The 16,692-nt window shown below is 43.5% G+C and overlaps 1 protein-coding gene across 1 annotated transcript; it reads right to left on the minus strand.

Annotated features, from left to right (window-relative positions):
- Positions 1-1,443: 1,443 nt before the first annotated feature.
- Positions 1,444-5,485, minus strand: LOC119086706 (homeobox protein Rhox13-like). Its single transcript, XM_037199403.1, has 3 exons — positions 5,094-5,485; positions 4,365-4,410; positions 1,444-1,681 (listed from the first exon to the last, which is right to left on the minus strand). Exons 1-3 carry the CDS (start codon positions 5,453-5,455, stop codon positions 1,562-1,564), a joined length of 528 nt encoding a protein of 175 aa, XP_037055298.1. The 5' UTR covers positions 5,456-5,485; the 3' UTR covers positions 1,444-1,561.
- Positions 5,486-16,692: the final 11,207 nt, after the last annotated feature.

Consider the following 16,692-nt stretch of genomic DNA (forward strand, 5'->3'; position numbering starts at 1 on the left):
AAACTCCTCTCTGATACCCCATGGCTGACCCTAGTCATGGAAATCTGCAGAACCAGTCCTTTCACATGCTCCAGCAGGAACCGAGATGGAGTAAATGTTAGGGTGGGCCAATCCAAGGCCCTGGATATGGGCCTGAGTGGTAGTTGAGCTGGTCAGTCCTGGATACTTGAGCTGATACTCAGGTGAGGGGTGGAACCAGCTCTCCTATGCCCATGGCATCGGGGCCATCTCTCTCATGCCTGTGTTGAGAGGTGGGGCCATCTCTCCTGAGTACAAGGGGACCAGCTCTCCGTGCCCAGTCATTGGGGCCAGCTCACCAGTGAGGGTCAGGGTTAGCCCTCTTGTTGCAGTATCTAGTGAGGGGCAGGGCCAGCTTTGCTAGGGCCAACACAGGGCAGGGCTGGCTCAGCACTGCCCTTAGATTTCATCATGCATGACCCCCTATGGTAACATGGGCCACAGATGTCAACACAGACTCTAGTTACAGCAGGACCACAGATCCAGAGGTGGCCATCCAGAGCATCTCAGGCCCAGATGTTACCATGTCCCCTGTGGCAGCTCAGGTCACTGAGATCAGTGTGGCACCAGCAGCAGCATGGCTCTCAGACAACAAAATTGTCTGAATTGACTAACCAGACCCTGGGCATCTTCATGGCCCTTGGTGGCAACAGATGCCATGGACATCAACTCAGACCCAGGCTACAGTAGGACCACGGACCTAAACATGGCCCTTTGCAGCAGTCCAGACCCGAGTGTCATCACTTCCCTGGGTGACAGGCAGGCCACCTACCTCAGCCAGCTCCTCACCACCTTCGATTCTTTTGTTCTACCTCTTTCTACAGCACATGAACCATTCTGCCTCTCATTTTCTCCCATTTCTCCACCACACATTTGCTCATCATAATGGCACCCTCCCCCTGTCAATGTCTTTAGCCAGCCCAGGCCTTGAGGACCCAGGCTGGCCTATGGGTGGCTTCTACCCTCCTGAGCTATTTTCTAGTGAGAGACAGAAAAGGGGATATATTCAGATGGGAGGGTAAGTGGTGGAAATGGAGGAGTAGGGGAAAGGGAAACCATAATCAGGATATATTATGTGACAGAAAAATCTATTTTCATTAAAAGAAAAAAGAAAGAATTGGTATGCCCCCCCCCAAATAAAAAGAAATCACCATCAATACTTTCTGTGCCCATCTTCTTCTTAGATTCTCCATTTGCAGGGTTACTACTGAGTCCCTTGTTCAAAGGATCAAATGAGCCTGAATCAAGAAGGCTTAAGTGATCCACTGTTTCACAATTATCGTGTATAGGGAATAGTCATCTATGCAAGCAATACTCATGCCTTAAAATGCCACCCCCTAAAAACAGAAGTTGTCATTTTGTTTAAATGGCATTTCCTGAAGAGTGTACATCTATATACTACAAAACCCCAGAAAGCATATGAAATTAACTTGGAAATTCATATTTTATTGTTAACATGAGTGCTGAATTTTAGTGAAGCTAGACATTGAGTAAGTACATGTGTCACCAAATTTCCCTCTAGCTCCGGAACAAAGATTGCACTCTAGAGATAGTCGTCCCTTTCCCTAAGGAGAAGGACCTTTTCAATACGAGGAGGTATGCTCTGTAATACGACAGACCTCTCACTCTTCCTCTCTTCAGCTCTCCGATGGATGAACCATGTCTAAAATCAGAGGAGGACAGGATTGGATTTAGCATTGGCTTCCATCCCAGAGCCAAGAGATAAAAACCTCTTTAAGCCACATAACACTGACTTTCTATTCAGCTCACAAAAGCAAATACTAGCTGTGTGTCAACTTCTGCAATAGGCCATGATTTTGTCTTTTTCCAGCAGTATAGACACTTCAGTGGTTTCTTTTTAATTGTATGGAAAGCTTAGATTACAACTTGTTCCAGGTCCTTGATGATAATTCAATATATGGTAACTGGGTAAAGGAAAGTCTTCGTTCTGACATTTGACCATCAGCTGTGTAATACCCTCCTCACTAGTGATATGTTCCTCTTGTTTGGGCAGAGATTGTAGATCACAAAATGGTAGCACATTTTAAAGGCCTATGGAGGGGAACAGTTTTCTGCTTGTAAAAGTAATCTTCAGTATGAAGTAGTTAATCAACAGAAACAAGTGTGGGAGATTTTTAGAAAGAAAATAGCCTTCAAGAGTGCCAATGGCATTGTTGGTGCTTGAAATTTCAGGAGAGCAAACAGGTGGTAGGCAGAGATGGCATGGACAATGGTTTGACATTGCAGCCTTCAGTGTTTGTGAAAGTTGACTAACTTAACCTAAATGACATACAGGATGCTGAAACCTTTGCCATCTCCAGGAGTTCAGCTGAAAGGATAACTTCCACCCATGGTTCATCTGAACAGAATATGTTCTTTCATGAACAGTATATGTTCATAGTAAATCTGAACAGTATATTCTTTCATGATATACAAAGATCACCAAGATGAGGACGAAGAATAATATCTCTGCTTCAGCTATATTTTAGAATCCTGTCCAGCACAGAGGGCACACTAAGCCCTGCTGCATCACCAGGACATCTAAAGCCCAACATTCTTCAAAAGGCAAAGAGTAAGATGGTCCACAACAGTATAGGGAAAGTAGTCATAAATCAATTCTTCCTAAATATTGTCTAGCTATGGAAATACAGTCACAGTAAACTGTTAGATGTCAACATCCTTTCAGGCTCCTAGTGAATGAGGGTCCATTTTATTGGGAAGTTGTCAAATTGCACATTTGTGACTCCATGTACTTACTCTCCCTATTATGTGGATTTATAATCTAAAGAAGACCAACCAAAGGACCAGAAGCCCTACTACCATCCTGATGCCTCCATGAACTCAAATAAAGCCCCAGTGGCTGACTCATGTGGCTCACATTAAGTCAGAGTTCCCCCTGTTTGATTCCTAAAGCCTATCTATTACGTCTGTAAGAAGAAAGGGGAAATCAGAAATGAGGCTTTTGGAAAGTCACACTGAAGAGTGTGCAAGCAGGAGACCGTGAGTGTTTTCTTTTTGTGTCTTGTGTCCACCTTCTCTCTGTAGCTGCAGTACACCAGTCTCTAGAGCTGCAGTGAATCAACTTCTCTAGAGCTGCAGTATAACATCCTCTCTATAGCTGCAGTGCACCAGTCTGTAGAGCTGCAGTACACCATTCTATAGAGCTGCAGTACATCAACCTCTCTAGAGCTGCAGAGCATCAACCTCTATAGAGCTGCAGTGCATCAGCCTCTATAGAGCTGCAGTGCATCATCCTCTCTAGAGCTGCAATTCATCAACCTCTCTAGAGCCACAGTGCATCAGCCTCTGTAGAGCTGCAGTGCATCAACCTCTCTAGTAAAGGATAACCAGGCTACATCCACAATTCAAGAGAAGTTAGGTAAAGTGTAGGACCCAAAGACAAACATGCATGGATCACCCCAGGAAGGGAAAATGGTTAAGAGCTCCTGGGTAAACTGGGAAGGGGGTAGAAGGTTGGGGATGAGGAATGGGAGCATGAGGGATCTGGATGGTCAGGTTGGAGGAGGGATGGAAAGGCAGAGCAGTGAAAGAGATATCTTGACAGAGAGAGCCATTATGGGGTTAGGGAGAAAGCTGGTGCTAGGGAAATCCCCAAGAACCCACAAGGATGACCCCAGCTAAGACTCCTAGCAATGGTGGAGAGGGTGCCTTAATTGGTCTTCTTCTGTAGTCAGATGGGGACTACTTTAATTGTCGTCATAGAACCTACTTCCAGTGACTGATGGAAGCAGATGCAGAGATCTACAGCCAAGTACGTGGCTGAGCTCCTGGAGTTCAGTTGAAGAGAGGAAGGAGGGATTATATGAGCCAGGGGCATCAAGACCATGATGGGAAAAAAAACACAGAGACAGCTGACCCGAGTTAGTGGGAGCTCAGAGACCCTGGACTGACAGCTGAGGAGCTTGCGTGGGACGAAACTAGGCCTTCTGAATGTGGGTGACAGCAGTGTGGCTTGATCTGTTTGTGGGGTCCCTGACAGTGGGACCAGGACTAATCCTGATTATATAAACTGGCTTTTTAGAGCCAATTCCCTATGGTGGGATGCCTTGGTCAGCCTTGATGCAGGGGGGAGGGGCTTGGTCCTGCCCCAATTGAATGTACCAGACTTTGTTGACTCACAATGGAGGCCTTACCATCTATGAAGAGTAGATGTGGGAGTGGGGTGGGGTAGGGATGAGAGCAGGAGATGGGGAGGGAGGGGAACTGTGGTTGGTATGTAAAATGAAAAAATCTTGAATAAAAAAGAAGTGCCTAGAACAAGGCTTCCCAAGACCCGAGGAAGGCTGTAGATTGACTGTTCAATGTCTTTGCTTGGATTTACTGACCTTCACTTTGACTTCAGGAATATTCAAAGCTTGTGCAAGTTCCTTCCTGTGGAAAGAAAACCACAAATGTTTAGCAAGCAATGTTTCACATGAACTGCAAAGTCATAAATGATATCTATGGTTTTTAAATATGGCTATCCTCCCTCACACCCCCATTTAACTTTCATTCTCAGAACTAGTCTTGCTTTTGCAATGATTTCACCTCTTACAAAAGTTTCTAAACAATAAAGATTTTAATTTTAACACACTATTAAACATTAAAATTAAATGCCAAAGTGTATGCTGAGCAAATTATACTTATTTAAGAAACAGCACCAGGGGAAGGGGAAGGGAAACTGAAAGCAGTTGATGGATAGGGACACAGTCCCTGAAAAAATGACAAGACTACTGGTGAAGAAGTCACCCAAGAAAGTGTAAATCCTTAACACTGGTGAACTTTACACTAGCGAGTATTTTGGCACACTACACTCATGTCTCTATATTTTACAGAAATTAAAATATGACTCGAAACAAGTGGTGTTGACTATGTACACTTGTTTTGGGTCAACACTACATGCTAATACTGACTTTTACTCATACACAAGGCACCCTCCTATACCCACCACCGAGGGAGAAGACAGCAGTGGCTTAGGGATGGATGATAGGAAACCAGGGCCTGGAAGAACAAAAGGACATCTCAACCTGAGACAACAGGGAGGTTGGGGATAGCTCCTGGTGCGAGACACATACCTGGCAAGCGCATCTGGGTACTGGGTTTCTTTGAAAATTTTTTCCATTTCCTCCACCTGCCCCAGTGTGAAATGCAATGTGGTTCTCCGCCGCCTTCGTGAGGAACGGCGCCTCGGAATCCGAATCACAAGCTCGGCTGAGGGCCTTGGCTCCTCCTGGTGAGGCTCAGAGGAAGAGGAGTTCGGATCTCTACTGCTCTCCTCAGAGTCGTTTTGGCTCTCACGGACCTGGCGGCCCCCGTTATTTAGTGCCATTATGCAGCCCGCGTCACCTCCACTAGGGTTGCCACCCACCATCGCCAAGGCAGCCTCTAAGGTGGAGACCTGAGCTATCTCCTCACCATTCTCATTCTTGCTGGCCATGACTAGTAGTGGGCCGAAGCCACAGAGAGAAGTGGGGCCCCCAGGAATGCCCACACTCCAGGCCTATTGTTCGGTCAGTCTCTACTACTGACGAGGCGTCAAGAGAGGGCCCGAGGAATGGGTGACGTCAATGTGTCCTTCTGCGCATGCTCTACACTTCTCCATGTTCCTCACGGTTGACGTCCATACGCTCCTCTCCAGAAGGGCGCCATAGTTTTTTCCCTCCCTGACTGACTGCTCTGGGCTTCGTAAACTCCTGCTGAGGTAAGTGGTATTTGCTTTGGTGCACAAATGGTGGGTGTGGCCCAAAGATGAGGAACTGAGGGAGCCACTGTGAACAGGCTTGTGAAAGGTCGTGTGAAATTAAACCTTGCTTCCACGGCATGCATGTAGAATGAGTTTTAGCCTGCATCTGCATGTATGTGCACGCTGCCTGTTCCTCCTAGGTTGTAAAGATGACACTGAAGGGTGAATTGTGTAGCATTGAAAGATAATTGGGGAAGAGAGATGGGAGAAAGGTGGGAACACACACAGACCACAGGACCCTTGTGTGAACATGTAGAAAATTTCTGTGGACCTCACCCTCCACCCACTACTGCTGCTCAGAAAAATGAGCTTAGAACTAAGTGGACATGATCAGCTTAGTGGCTGCTAGTACAGGAGTCCCTGGTAGTACATTGAATGCTAGTTAGGAATTCTTCTTCAAGCTCAGCATCAAGATCTTGGGACTGAGTTTGAATATAATTCTAGTTAATAACACTGTCGAAAACCAAACAAAAGACACTCCCTCCTCTCAAAAGAAAAATGATCTGTTTGAGGAATAATTACCTCAGATTATAATAATTTTATAATCTCTGATAAATTCCACATGTAATATTTGCCTCAGTTCTTACCACTGAGGATGTTTATGCGGTCCTTTCTGTTGGATTGAAGGTAAATACATAAACATTCAGGCAGTGTTTAAAACAATATGTGGCCTGTGACATATGGCATATGGTATCATTCAGAAAAATAATAGGTGCCTGAGTTAGCCACTGTTGGAAGTAGGGAGGGTCAGTACCACCCTTCCTGACAGATTCCCAGAAGTAAAGGAAATTTTGCCTTGTTCAGGATTACAAATTGCTCCTGAAAAGATACAAAGAGGAGATACTATTAATTTATAGTATCAAAAATCAGAATTGTATGCTATTCTGTTGGTATTAATGGATATTTTGGAACCTCTCAACATAGTTACTGACTCTCAGTATGCTGAAAGAGTAGTATTACATATTGAGACTACAGAATGTACCCCTGATGAGTCAGAATAAATTTTGTTTATTTATTGAGTTACATGATATAATCAGGAACAGGAAACATCCCTTACATATAACTCACATCTGATCCCATATGGGTCTGCCAGGCCTCTAGCAAAAGATAATGATGAGCTTGATAACCTATTGATAGGAAATGTGCTCAAGGTCTCAGAATTTCATAAAAAACATCATGTTAATAGTAAAGGTTTAAAAAAGGATTTTTCCATAACCGGGCAACAAGCCAAGGAAATTATAAGGAAATATCCTACTTATTCTTTTTAAAATCAGACTTCACTACCAGCAGGATGTAACTCAGAGAGTACTCAGAGGAATGAAATCTGGCAGATGGATGTGTTTCTCTTTGTAGATTTTGGAAAATTAAAATATGTACACCACACTATTGATACTTATTCAGAATTTCAATGGGCAACTGCTATGAGTTCTGAAAAAGCTGAATCTGTAATCATGCATTTGCTGGAAGTTATGGTCATCATGGGTATACCTGCACAAATTAAAATTAACAATGCTCCAGCATCTGTCTTTGGTACAATGAAATAGATTTTTGCTTATTACAATATAAAGCATATTACAGGTATACCACATAATCCTACAGGCCAAGCAGTCATAGAAAGATCAACAGACATGGAGACAGAATACTGGACACATAATAAGTAATTTGCCGGTGTTGGTGGCGCATGCCTTTAATCCCAGCACTCGGGAGCAGAGGCAGGCGGATCTCTGTGAGTTCGAGCCAGCCTGGGCTACCAAGTGAGCTCCAGGAAAGGCGCAAAGCTACACAGAGAAACCCTGTCTCAGAAAAAAAGAAGTAAACAGAAAGGGGTAACAAAAAACCAGAAATAGACTGCATAATGCTCTATTAACTTTGAATTTTCTCAATGCTAATGAGAATAGAGCAATAGCTGTGGAGTGACAATGGATAATAGAAAAAAACTACTGAGTTAATTCAGCCTATATACTTTAAAGATGTGCTGACCTCAGAATGGGAACCAGGATATGTGTTACATTGGGGACGAGGTTTTGCTTTTGTTTCTACAGGAGAAGGTAAGCTGTGGATACCATCAAAATTAATAAAGGTTTGATTTAAACAAGAGAGACCTCTTAATTAGAAGAGGTGATAGTTCATCAACCAGCATGATCATCCAATTAAAATTAACTTATATCACTAACAAATGCTTTTCATTTAATCAGATGTAACATGCCAAAAGGGACCTCCCCAAAGGTAGGATGGGAGAAGGATTTTGTTTTTGTCTTCAAGAGAATGATGGCTAAGGAATCTAAAGAATACTGGACAAATGAGACATCTCAAGAAAAGGGACAAATAACCCAAAAAAATGTCTCAAGAAAAAGAGTAAATTGCCCTATTGTTTTATCACATATAAAATTTCATAAGTCTTCCTTAATATTTGTTTCTACTCTTCTCTCCAGACACTTAACACAACCCTAGGGTTTTCCCTGCTCTTGGAAGTTTGGGGAAGGTCAGGATTAAAAATTCATTTTAATTTTTTAAGGTTTATTTTTCTTTTTCTTTATGTGTATGTATTGTTCACTTGTTTGTATTTGTACATGTGTGGGTGTAGACACATAATAAGGCATATGACACCTTGTCAGAAAAAATAATAGGTGCCTGAGTTAACCACCGTCAAAAGTGGGGAAGGCTCAGTAACCCTCTTCCTGACAGATTCCCATATGCCTTACAATGTATTTTGTGTGTTTCTAAAAGATGACTACTTGGCTGTCCAAGGGTTGTCAGTACAGATAAAGAGACAGAGACTCTGATTCTGCAGCACGCTAATACAGGAAGCTGGAGTCTTTATGGTGGATGTGGAGACATGGAAGGCACTTGAAATATGTTTTTTGCTTGTTTATTTTTTTTCTTTTTTGGTTTTTCAAGACAGGGTTTCTCTGTGTAGTTTTAGTCCTTTCCTGGAACTCACTGTGTAATCCAGGCTGACCTCAAACTCACAGACACCCACCTGACTCTGTCTCCCGAGTGCTGGGATTAAAGGTGTGCACCACCACCACCCGGCTTGGCACTTGACATTTGTACTTGGGCCTCAGAGGACAGATTTCCTCTCACTGACTGCCACACAATTTCTAGGAGATCTCTGCATTATAACTTCAGAGGGGGAAAGAACAGAAGTCAAAGAAAGAAGCAACTAAGAAAAAGAAAAATGGGATGGGCAGTGTCAGCTCTATTTAGCTAAATCCCAAAACTTGAGCTCTGTATATCTTGGGACCCTGAATGAAATGCCTAGTTCACAGCTTCCTTAACCAGGAAATGGGGAAAACACCAATGGCACAGGACAGGGATACCATCAGGGTTCATTGAGTTACTTGCAGAGTTTGACATCCTTTTTACTTCAACTTCACAAACCAGTGTACCGGTAACTACAGTTTACTTCCCCTGAATAGCATAATCTCAGCACTAGGACAGTGCTTCCAGAGCCTATGTCAGCATGGATGCCCTGACTTCTGAATTACTGTAAATAGTTCAATCAAGCTGCCTGTAACAATCGAGTGCATCTCATACTCAGCTCTAAACAGGTTGTTTCATCAAATCCTCCCCTCAGGGCTCAGGGAACCCCAGAGAAGAGGAGGCAGAAAGAATGTAAGAGCCAGAGGGGATGGGGGACACCAGGAGAACAAGTCCCTCCAAATCAACTGAACAAAGCTCCTGTGAACTCTCAGAGACTGTAGCAGCAAACACGGGGCCTGCATGGGTCTACACCAATGCTCTGAATTCAGTTTAGTGTTTTAGGGGACTCCTGAGTGTGTTGACAAAGGGTCTCTGATTCTTGGGTCAGTCCAGAAGCCCTGGGACTTCCATGCTTTCACCTTGTGACTCCAGAGCTGAGAGAATATTTCCCTAAGTATTCCTAGTCTCTATGTGATTGTGAGTTAAGCGCCATGCTCAATGGCCTGAGCAAGGGCTGCGCTCAGGCCTCATTCCCCACTCCTTGGCTCATTTCATGCTTCAGACACCATGCTCTGAGTCTTGTCATTTGCCTCCCTGCCTGCCTTGTGCTGTTTTCCGTGCCTTCCTTCACACCTTCCAGGGTGCAGCCCTTTCTTCAACTTACTCCTTTACATTCTCAGCTTCTCCTCTCACTTCACAAAGGGTCGTGGTCCCGTGGCTTTCCCTTATGCCTCCTGTCTCAAGTAGACAGGGCTTGTACCTCAGACTCATGGAATTTTCCTATGTTTTCACCGTGTAGTATGCTTTTGTTCCCCTGCTATCTACCCTGAGGTCATGGAGGGGAGGAGCCTGACATCCAGTCTCTCCTGAGCTGAGCCAGATTCTGAACTTAGGACTTTGTGTCTGCCTGGTCCGCGTTTAGGAAAGCTCCTGCTCAGTCAGTTGAGCTGTCCTGCATAGCCTAGCACTCCCGATGTCTGCTCTGCATCCTCATCCTTGCACATACCCAACAAAAGTCTTGGCACCCTGACCTGACTTAGACAAAGTCTTACCTTTATTCAACCAGAATTACGCCTTCCTACAAAGAATTTATGTGAGTAGATTTCCATCCACTACTCTACCCTCTGCTCTGAAGCTGGGAATTGCACATTCCCAGGCTGCCATTTATTTATTTTCTTAGATTTATTTATTGAAGGTTATGTGTATGACTCTTTCACCTGCTTTTATGTATGTATAAAAGGGGGTATCAGATACCCTGGAAATGGGGTTATGGATAGTTGTGAGCCACCATGTGGATAATGATATCTGAACCCAGGTACCCTGCAAGAGCACCAAGTGCTCTTAACCACTAAGCCATCTCTCTAGTCCAACCAGGCTTCATTTTAGTGACAGTGACCTCAGTTTTGGCCCTAAATTCACTGAAGAAGTAACTAAAATTATCTTTCTGCTCCATAGTCAGGCCACAAATCTGGTAGGTCAGTGTTTAGGCCCAAGAAGAGACTTGACTACAAGTTGTCTTGACTGTGGCCCACACCTGAATCTGAGCTTAGCTCCTTTCCCTATACCTGTCTTGAAGCTCCCCTGGAACAGTCTCCCTTTCTACTGTTGAAAAGTTCAGTAAATGTTTTTCTTTCATAGTTGTGATGCTGTAACATTGACATCCCTGAGCTCCTGGACCTCTCATCTGGGACCCCAGGTATTCATTCTTCAGTGTTGAGCCTTCACTCTTGACCTATATACTTGACATCTACTTATGAATCATATTGCAGAAGCATTGCTTCAGGCAGTTTGTATGAAAGCTGGTTAGGATGGACTTAATTCCCGAGGTTTGAGTCTACTCTGAGTCTGACTCTAATGACGGTTAGAGTCCTGAGCTTCTTTCAAAAGACTCCTCCTAAGTGCAAAGACTTATTTTTTTAGCTTTACCTTGTGCGGGTATTATTCCCAGATTCCGTAGGCTTGGAAGGTTTTTCTTGGTAACGAATGGGTCTTTTTGCTATATGACGTCATATGAAGATCTCATCTGAATGGAACCCTATTTTTTTTTTTTTTTTTTTTTTTTTTTTTTTTTGGTTTTTCGAGACAGGGTTTCTCTGTGTAGCTTTACGCCTTTCCTGGACTCACTTGGTAGCCCAGGCTGGCCTCGAACTCACAGAGATCCGCCTGGCTCTGCCTCCCGAGTGCTGGATTAAAGGCGTGCGCCACCAACGCCCGGCCGGAACCCTATTCTTGAACCCTTACTTTCTGGCAGAATTTTGATGAAGGTTACTTGAACATTCATTGCAGAATTTGGGATACAGAAGTCACCTCATTGGATATACCAGGTTCTGTTCTCTGTTTCTCTCCTTCTCCTCTCTCTAGTCATCTTCAATCCTTTTTTCTCTGGACTTGAAACACTTAATGTGTCCCTTGTAAACCCTTCCCTTCTCCATCTGTCCTACCCTGACATACTACTTCTTTCCCACATCAGACCCTGGGCTGTCTACAGTCACCTTTGTTTAGAACAGTGTTTCTCAACCTGTGGGTTGTAACCTGCTTGGGGTTGCTTATCAGATATCCTGCATGTCAGATATTTCCATTACCAATCATAACAATAGCAAAATTACAGTTATGAAGCAGCAATGAAATAATTTTATGGTGTGTGAAGGCACCTCAACATGAGGAACTGTGTTAAAGGTTTGAAGCATTAGGAAGGTTGAAAACCACTGGTTTAGAATTTTATAGAAGGCTGCTCCCTCTGAGCCAAATCAGATGGACTCAGTGGTATTTCAGTTACACTATACCACTGTTCTGATAGCAAAATTCCAAAAGCATGGCCTTTTTGGAAATTCTGAATCCTTGGCCAGTATTTCCTGTATTCAAGAAAGTACCCAGTGCATGCACTCTCAAGTATCAGGTGACACGTGTTCTGAGCTGTGGTGTAGCCTGATGCTCTCTGTTGCATGTCCTCTCCGCAAGCTTGAGTGTTCTGTGGCCTGGGATCCTGCTGTGAACCTGGCTGGGTGTATCCCTACCCTTGTATCATTCTTATGCTCCCTCAACAGTCTTGTTTTGTAAATATAAACTGATCTATTGCCCAGGAATAACAACAAGCTGTGTTATAGCCAAAATGTGTCAGAAACATGTATGTTTAACAAAGATGGTAGGGTTTCTTTTGTGACCTAGTATACTATATGACTATGTAGCTGAAAGTTATGATGCCATATTCATTTCCAAGTATTATGTGCCTTCTCTGGGAGGGTATAATAAGGAGCATGACAGGCTCAAATGCACATTTTTATCATTGATTCTTTTTACTGCTGTTGTATAGCAGTTTCCTCCTGGATTGAATCATTCAATTCCACAGAAAAGCTCCTTAAGAAGGAGTAAACAGCCGGGCGGTGGTGGCGCACGCCTTTAATCCCAGCACTCGGGAGGCAGAGGCAGGTGGATCTCTGTGAGTTCGAGGCCAGCCTGGTCTCCAAAGCGAGTTCCACGAAAGGCGCAAAGCTACACAGAGAAACCCTGTCTCGAAAAAACCAAAAAAAAAAAAAAAAAAAAAAAAAAGAAGGAGTAAACAAGGATTGCAGATTTAGCTCAGTGGTAGAGTGCTTGCCTAGCAAGCATAAGGCCATGGGTTCGGTCCTCAGGTCCGGGCAGGAGGGAAAAAGGAGTAAACAACTCAAAATACCTTCAGGAAATTTCTGAAACTGACTTCATTCAGTGGGCTCCGCCCTCCCCAAGGCTGTATAAATAGTTAAGACTGCTGAGAGTCTTTCTCAGACCAGTGGAGCAGCCTGGAAGAGACCAGCAGAAGTGCTCAGAAGGAGCAAAGACTGGTTGAGCTACCATATGTAAGAGACTCAGACTAAGAGCCACCTGGGAAGACCACAACCTGTTTCTCTGCCCTCAGGCTGTATCGTGTGCTTCGGGTTTTCAGATCTGGAGAGCCATCACTCGTGCTGAGGTAGGGTTTGGTGACAAAGGTGACTTTGAGTCATTTCTGCTTCTATAAGCAACCCCTCGCCCATATTCCTGTAACTCTGGTAAAATACAGTTGTTCACCTAGTTGGACACTGGTACAATTGTTACTTCTGTCTGTGGGGGGATCCCTTTCTGTAGTGAGTAAATGTGTGTTGTGTCCCTAGAAAAAGTGTGTTTCACAACAGCAGCTGAGTGAAAAATGTTCCCAGGAGGCAAAAGGAATAGGTGAAGCAACAATACAGGAGGCTAATGTAACTGAGAATTAGACACAGTCATTGAGGGTCCTAAGACACAAAGCTCAGGCTTTGGAACTGGGCACCCGCATGCCTCCTTACACTGCTGATCATCACCTTGCTTCACAGCAGCCTGCATTTTCCATTCCTTTTCTGCTCATTCTTACTTCTTTTCCTCCTCTCTTCCTGCTTGAAGGTTAGAATCAAAGGACTTCCTAGCAGTGAGTGGAAAGGGAAGGTGACAGTGTCCTGTCCTGCTGATGCTCACATGATGGAAATATCAGGTGTTTTTTATGTTCAGCATCACCATGAAGACCTCAGCTTCTAGCATTAGCAGGTTGCAGACTCAGAGGCTCTGCTTCTTATTCTGTACTACACAAACCAGCTAATAACCAAAGAACTACTCTATAAAAACACACAATACACTGAAAGGGTTGTAATACAACTTCAGAAAAGACAGTATTCTCTTCAGAAGGGATATTCTACTCTTCCTCCTGATAGGATGCTTAGGAGGAATTTGATGGGATTTACTTGGGTTAGGAGTTCTGGGGGGTAATACTGTTATGATTTATGAGCCCTTGTAGTGTATGTAGGACTCAAAGTCCAGTAAGCTTAATATTCAAAGGCATTCTAAATGTTGTCCTATAATTTTGAGCAGGCATACTTTTATGGGACTTTGCCTGGATGACACCCCTTGTACATAAAAATGAACCTTTGTGTGGGGTAGGCAGGTCTTCTGTGATATTTCAGTGGGTTAAGGCTTTTGCTGCCAAGCCTGATGACCCGAGCCTGATCCCTGGGATGCACATGTAGAAAGAGAGAATGGATTCTCCCAAGTTGTCTTCTCACATCCTAGCGTGTGCTGTGGCCTGCACTTCATGGTACTTACTGGTCCACACACACTTAACAAAAAAATCATCAGTTAAAAGGATTCCTAATCTACTCAGCTACTAACTCTATGGATATTTGACAAGGTGTTTGTATTTAAGGACATTGATTTTCACATTTGCAAGTCAAATTATTTGCACAAGAACTTTCTTAGGAATCTTACTCGCTGCCCTAATATCACAAAGCTCTGAGATTCTACAACTGGAAGGAAGAAAGAAAAAGTTTGGATTTGTGTGAGGGACTGCAAGATGGCTAAATGGTCAAGAACATCTGTTGTTCTTTCAGAGGACCAGAGTCCAGTTCCCAGCATCCACCTCAGGTCCTCACAACCACCTATCTATAAGTTGAGCTTTAGGGCCTCCAGTGATCCCTGTAGGCACCCACAAGCATGTGTACACAAACAAATAATCATCTTTTTAAAAAGGAATTACCTTTTTAAGTTTCTTAATCTGTAACTTTAGTAAATTCAGTATTAAGTTTTAAAAGTAATATTGAACCCTAGTTTTTCTTTTTTATTAATTAATTAATTATTTTCCCAGCCAAATCACATTTCCCCTCCATTCTTCCTCTCCTCACAGACCTTTCCACTGACCTTCCCTCTTCCCCCCCATCCACTCCTCCTCTTTTCTCTTCAGAAAAGGGCAGGCCTCCCTTATGTATCCACCAGTCATGGTTTATCAAGTTGCAGTGAGACAAGGCACCTCCTCTCCTGTTAAGGCTGGACAAAGCAATCTAGTAGGAGGAAAGGGTCCCAAAAGCATGTCACAGAGTCAGAGACAGCCCCTGCTTCCACTGTTAGAAGCCCCACAAGAAGATCAAGCTATACATCTGTAAAATATGTGTAGAGGACCTAGTTCATTCCCATGTAAGCTCTCTGGCTGGCGATTCAGTCTCTGTGAGTACCTATGAGCCCAGATTAGTTGATTCTGTGGGTTTTCTTGTGGTTTCCTTGGCCCCTCTGGCTCCCATAAACCTTCCTCTACCTCGTCCACAGGATTCCCTGAGGTCCACCTAATGTTTGACTGTGGGTGTTGATGTAACCAACCGTCTTATTAAATAAGAAACACAGAAACAATGTAAAAGAGAAAGCCAAGAGGTCAGAGCTCAGAGCTAAAATCTCACCCTTCCTCCTGCTGTCCCAGCTTCGCGAAAAGAGACCTACTTCCTGTCGGTTCGTTTTTTTAAAGTATGTTGTTCTGCCTTCTCATTGGTTGTAAACCCAAACACATGACTGCCTCGTCACTGTCTGAATGTACAGCCCCCTAGGTCTTAAAGGTATATGTCTCTAATGCTGACTGTATCCCTGAACACACAGAGATCTTATGGGATTAAAGGCGTGTGCCACCACCGCCACACTCTTGCTATGGCTCTAATAGCTCTGACCCTGAACACACAGAGATCTTATGGGATTAAAGGCGTGTGCCACCACCGCCACACTCTTGCTATGGCTCTAATAGCTCTGACCCCCAGACAACTTTATTTATTAACATACAATCAAAATAATATTTCAGTACAATTAGATTACCACCACATTTCCCCTTTTCTATTTTAATAAAAAGAAAAAAAGCAAAAGGTTATAACTAACAAAAGAAAAACTATATACAAAAGTACAATAACTATATACAATATATACAAGTAATAAATACCTAAACAGGTATTTGACAAATCAGAGAAAATAATTCCATTATCTATCCTATTTTGGTAAATCCAAGATGTATCTAATGCACTTTCTATCCTAATTAATTTTCAACTATAACTAACTAATCTTCAACCATAACTAACTAATCTTCAACTCCCTCAGAGACCCAAGAAGGGAATAATATTAGCTAACAAAAATAAAAACAGGAAGTGCATGCAAGCAACTTCCAAAAAATTTTGTGAGTTGACAGAAACAGCCAGCTGCCTGGGCAGTCACCTGAGGTTTCTCCGCAGTGTTGGGGCATCATCTTCAGCCTATAGGCTCAGTGTATCTGACAGACTCATTTGGAAGTAGGATGTACACAAGGTCAACAGTTCAACCTCACATTGGGTGAGAGCAGTCCACGTACCAGAAACACCTGAATTCCACTAGTGTCCTGTCATGATTCAGGATTTTAAATTCTGGAAATTGTTGACAGTTTTTTAATTCAGCTGTCCATTCTTCTTGGCTGTGTATATATGGCTTCATCTCAGCATCCCCTTCTTCTCCATATCCCTCTATTAAATGCCAGTCTACTTTTGAGAGGCATGAGCTTTCAGCTGCTGTTCCATTGTACAACAGAATCCATCGGACCTCTGCCTGTTAAGCTGCCTTCAAAGAAAAGGGCACTGTACCTTTTCCGGATTCGAAGGCCACTTCAGGGATGGGGCCATATTGTCCTGGCTTCAGAAGATGCCTTTTGATAAAGCCATAACCACACTTGTTTTGGCAAGAATCAGTAGTCC

The sequence above is a fragment of the Peromyscus leucopus genome, chromosome X (assembly GCF_004664715.2).
Source record: "Peromyscus leucopus breed LL Stock chromosome X, UCI_PerLeu_2.1, whole genome shotgun sequence".
Taxonomy (NCBI): Eukaryota; Metazoa; Chordata; class Mammalia; order Rodentia; family Cricetidae; genus Peromyscus; species Peromyscus leucopus.